The sequence below is a fragment of the Hipposideros armiger genome, unplaced genomic scaffold (assembly GCF_001890085.2).
Source record: "Hipposideros armiger isolate ML-2016 unplaced genomic scaffold, ASM189008v1 scaffold_17, whole genome shotgun sequence".
Lineage (NCBI taxonomy): Eukaryota > Metazoa > Chordata > Mammalia > Chiroptera > Hipposideridae > Hipposideros > Hipposideros armiger.
Window position 1 is genome coordinate 2,768,267 of NW_017731367.1, and position 4,938 is coordinate 2,773,204.

At 46.5% G+C, this 4,938-nt stretch overlaps 1 protein-coding gene across 1 annotated transcript in view; it reads left to right on the plus strand.

Annotated features, from left to right (window-relative positions):
- Positions 1-583: 583 nt before the first annotated feature.
- SPP2 (secreted phosphoprotein 2) overlaps positions 584-4,938 on the plus strand; it is a 10,550-nt gene continuing 6,195 nt past the window's right edge. The window contains exons 1-2 of the mRNA XM_019628299.1: positions 584-811; positions 911-1,035. Of these exons, the coding sequence (XP_019483844.1) occupies positions 745-811; positions 911-1,035 (192 nt within the window). The 5' untranslated portion in view covers positions 584-744. The remainder of the gene's footprint in view (positions 812-910; positions 1,036-4,938) is intronic.

The following is a 4,938-nucleotide window of genomic DNA, read 5'->3' on the forward strand; positions in this document are numbered from 1 at the left end:
TCGAAGAATGAGAACACGATGACCTGCACGTAACACCACCTGTATTTACTATAAAGTATCCCCGCTTTTTAATGATTCACAAACAACCTTGAGATTTGTTGTGCGTGAGAGTCATCACCTTATTATTCAGGGGAAGTGTGAAACTGCCCTCCGCAGAGAAGGTTGGGGACGGGGAGGTGTGTCACGGCCTTTTAGGGCACATGTCCTTGTTTGGTGTATTTCAATCCTATAGATTAAACTATCCCCTTCACAGTTATAATTTCCAGAAAGATCTGGAAATAACAACACATTTCATCAACAGTCAGTTACAAGGTCTTTGAGAACACGAGAGGGGACTAAACAGACAACAATTTAAAATTCACCGTTTTGTTGAAAATAAGAAACACCCCCTCCCTCTAAAATGAAATGAAAGAGCAATAAACTGTACATGTGGATGAAATTAAAATTGAGAAAAACAAACCACGCCCAGGAGTCCCTGTGCCTCTTGATGTCTTTGCTGTGGGCTAAAGTCCCATGCTGAGGTCAAAACTTCAAACGTGGCCTCCAACTGGCACCTTTCCACAGGGAAAGGCGGCAGTAAACATTCACCCAGGATCAATTGTTTCTGGTTACGCTCAAGACTGCTTCAGCCAGAGACAGCACACTAGGTCACCTTGGATAAAGAGCTGCTCTCAGGAGGACTTGTCACCCCCAAACGCATACAGACGACCTTGTGGGCTCTGAATTCAACGTGTTCTCCCCAGGATGGAGAGGATGGTGCTGAAGATATTGCTAATGTGTGCTCTTGGGGTGAACCCCTGGACGTGTGCAGGTAAGGAACTCAACGACAGGGCCCCCAGCACTTAACCTGTGGAGCTGTCCTGGCCCGTGTGCCTGGTGTCACTGTGTCCCCGTGTGCTTGCATGTCCAGGTTTTCCGGTGTATGATTATGACCCGTTCTCCCTGAGGGAAGCCCTCAACGCCTCTGTGGCAAAAGTGAACGCTCAGTCCTTGAGTCCCTATCTGTTCCGGGCATTCAGAAGCTCAATAAAAAGAGTAAGTACCCACTGCTCTTTAAACTGCTTCCTGTTCTGTTTTCTTTTGTCGGTGTGTTAGGTGCACTTTTATTTTTCCAGTGTAAAATGATGCTAGCTGGTTGTCTCTTTCCTACGGTTTTTGGACAGAGAAAGGATTTAATTCCAATTCTCGTCACAGGGCTCTCAAAGCTCCTTCGGATGCCGGATTCCTCGGCCGTGTCCCTCCCTCTGGCCCCATTTCCTGTTTCCAGATGTTGCCCTCCGTGCATCCTGCTTCTGTAGCTCAAGTCCCTGTGGTTCCTCTGAAGCGTCTTTATTAAGAACTGCTCGTTTATTAGAAAGGAGGCTTTTTCAAGTGCAGCAACTCTGCTTCTCATATTCATAGGAAGTAAATCCTGGCTTTTGAGCTAAAGAAGTCCATCTTCCTTTGTCAGGTTAGTAATAGTCTGTTTCCTGTTAACTTTGGGAAACAGGGAAAGATGAATTTTCTTGGGCTTCCAACCACTAAATCTGTGATAGACAAAGAAAGAGATGCAGAAATATCCTTCAAAGGAAATGAGAAATGGAGATAGCAAGCTGCCTCCCCATCCTGATACCCAGGCGTTTTCACTGCCTAATGGGATTCCCATGCAATGAGGGGCAGAAATACCTCACCCCTTGCCCCCCACCCATGAGGTGAGGTGAAGATGGGAGGTGGGTGTGTTCTGTAATGTTACAGGTCCTACAAATGAGAATTCTGTGCAGCCAGGCCACATGGGACAGGAGTAGCGGCCAGGGGTCCCTCCCAGAGGCCAGATGGCCACTGCCCTCTCTCTCTACCAGCTTGTGTCTCCCGTCCCGGCTGGGTGCCATCTTAGCTAGCACTTAGCATTTCCCCTCTCCTACTGTGGAAAGCACAGGGCTTGTGGTTTCTTAGCCCCTGTCTCCAAATACAACACATTCATCTTGGCCCTTTTCTTCAGAAAATGACTCGGTGTCCAATTTCCAGAGTGCTAGGAAATTAATCGAATCATCTTGGTTGTCTTTTCTAATTGGGCCATAGGTCATGAAGAGGATGGGTTAGGTCCCCAGTCCAGACCAGGCTGTGGAGGCCAGAGTGGGGTCACTTGGCCGGGCCTCATCGTGTGGAGGCAAGCGAGATGGGTGTGGTCAGCGGCCAAGCTGAAGGGTGGCTTCTTTCTGGAGGAGTACAGGGCCAGAATAAGGAACCCTGTCCCTTTCACACCACTGTGTGGGCTCTTGTCTTTTGTGTTTCATGACCTCTCTTTGTGGTGTGGGGACATCAATGTCCTCTTGCAAAGTGTCAGAGGAACAGCTTAAATTCACTGGTAATTTAGCTCGTGTTCACTGCAGAAGAAAGTGAGTAGTTAATGAAACGAATAAGAACGTGAGGACAGGTCCTGAGAGAGCCAGCTGCTGACACCATGGGAATCTGGCCGGGGGAGATGAGTCGGGGTGAGGCACAGCCATGCAGGGCACATTCCGGCACGTGCGCCATCTTGGTTTTGTAGACCTGAGCCCAGACACACGTGCGCCTGCCAATAGACACACCTCCGTATGCATGTGTGTGATCTTTCACGAGTACACAAAAAGACATGCCTCTCCACCCAGTGTACGCTGCTCTTCTATCTGGAACCTGCCTGTTCTTAGTTTCACCCCAGGTTTTTCTGATTACGAGCTACATCCACCATGCCCCTTCCATGGAGACATCATTTCTTTTCCCATCGGAAGGAACACTCTCCTCCTTTGATCTCTCCTGGTGATGTTTCTTGCCTCTCAGGAGTGGCTCACATTTTGCTTTACGGTGCATAGGAGTCACACCTTTTACAAGCGCACTAAAAATGGCCCCAAATATTGGTATATCCCCTCCATCCTAGGAGACGTGAGAAATAGCTCAGAGGCAGCAAAGTCCTCAGGAGAGAGATGAAGAAAGAGATCACTGGCGCTGAAGGCACAAGCAGTTCTGAAAAGAAGAAATGCAAATGATCACGGCACGTTTGGGAAAATAGTCAATCTCTCTGATAGCCAAACAAATCAGAATTAAAAGAGCACGGTGAAATGGAAAAATAACAACATGAAAAAGAAGTCACAAACACTGCTGGAGGGATTTGGTAAAATTGTTTTTGGGAAACAATTTGGAAATATTTGTTGAGCATATTTATAAGCATGTTAAACATTAAAACTAACAAACATTTATAGCTTTTGATCTCACAGTTTCACTTCTAGGAACATGTCCAAAGGAAATATGTAGCTTAGTCATGTTTACATATGTGTAGGAGTTTCGGGGGAGAGTTCAGTGGACTTAGGCGAGGGTCAGCCCCTCTACTTTATTCCTGAATTTGCTCAATAAGCCCAGTGGCTCTCGACCCCACTGCACCCTGGAATCACCTGGGAGCTTAAAATGTTCCTGATGTCAGGAGGAATGGTAACTCATTAAATCGCATTCTCCAAGGGTGGGGCTCGTATTCTTAAATGTTCTGCTGGTCATTCTGTGCGGTCACGGTCAAGAGCCACTAGGTTTTACCAATGGACCTGGATCAAATACTCTTGCAGTTGATTTTAGTTTACTTACCCCTTGGGCTCGAAGTGTAAAAAAGGATGGGAAGGAATGAGGCAGTGACTTCAACAACGATGATTTCCTTGCTCCCACATTGATGTTAGGTTCACTCGACTGTTTTTTCAGTGGACAGAAGTGGAGAAAGAAAAGGTGGACGCAGGCCTTGTGCTGGAGACAGGAAGAGTAGAGGATGGATCAGGCTGTGCTTTCATAGAGCTCAGATTCCACTGGGGAAAGAGAGGAAGAGAGGAGGGAGAGCGGGGAGGAAGGGTGAAGGGGGTGCATAATCACATAAATAAACAAAGTGAGTTTCAGAGACTGGAGGGTACAGGCTGAGGGGTGAATGGGTCTGGGCTGGGGCTGGGGCAGCTGTCAGATGGGACAGACGTCTCCTTATTTGAGCTAAAGCTCACTCAGTGNCCCTGAGGCAGTAACACTCACTGGAAAGTTACCAGGAGTTGAAATATCCAACCTTGCTCAGGAAATTGCCATTGACTTCTTCTGCCCTACTTTGGGGTGTTATCTGAATAGCCACCCTTCGGATCTCCTCTTTGCGCTCCACCCTCAGCTGTGCTTGGTGGTAAGCAGACGAAAGTAAGTTGCTTGGTTTCTCCCTTTTACAGATCACTTTTCTCATTCAGCCTTCTTGGTAGTTTTATAAACCAGGTGTGTTACCTGCTCACATAGAAGAAGTGAGTAATAACTCATGGCGTGAGCTGTGTACCCCAAATACCTCTTCTGCACTAATTGCCTGACACAAGTTTCTCCTTCCACCTTCACCACCATCCTGTGAGGCTGCACTGTGGCCCTTCCCAGTGTGTGGATGAGCAAAGTGAGGCTCAGTGAGTGTCTGTAACTCATCCAAGGCTATAGCCAGCGCAGGACTTTGATCCAGCTGGTGAGTGGCAGAGATGGGGCTTGGATCCAGATCTATCAGATTCTAAAGCTTCTGTTTTCCATGCTGCTTTCCAGAAGAATTGTGAAATTCACCCTACGTTCAGAGTTCTCCATTAAAATGAATGACATAGATTAATATCTCATTGAGCCCAATGTTTGATCCTCATTAGGCGTGCTCCAATTTATTTGAACTGCTGGGGCATACAATCTGAGGCTTGATTTAAAAAAAAAAAAGCTTAAGTTTTAGATCTCCAAATTGTCACTTTGGGAGAATATACAGTTCTTCCAGCAGTGTGACCACTGCTGATAACATTTTTTGAATACTTCTTTTAGAGTTGCCTCTAGAATCTATGGCCCATCCTTTCGAATCTTTGTAGTAGGGGAAAATATTTGACATTGGATTTTATTTTGTAAATAGGAAGATTAATAACCAACTTGAGTGCATGAGTTACCTATTGCTGTACCAAA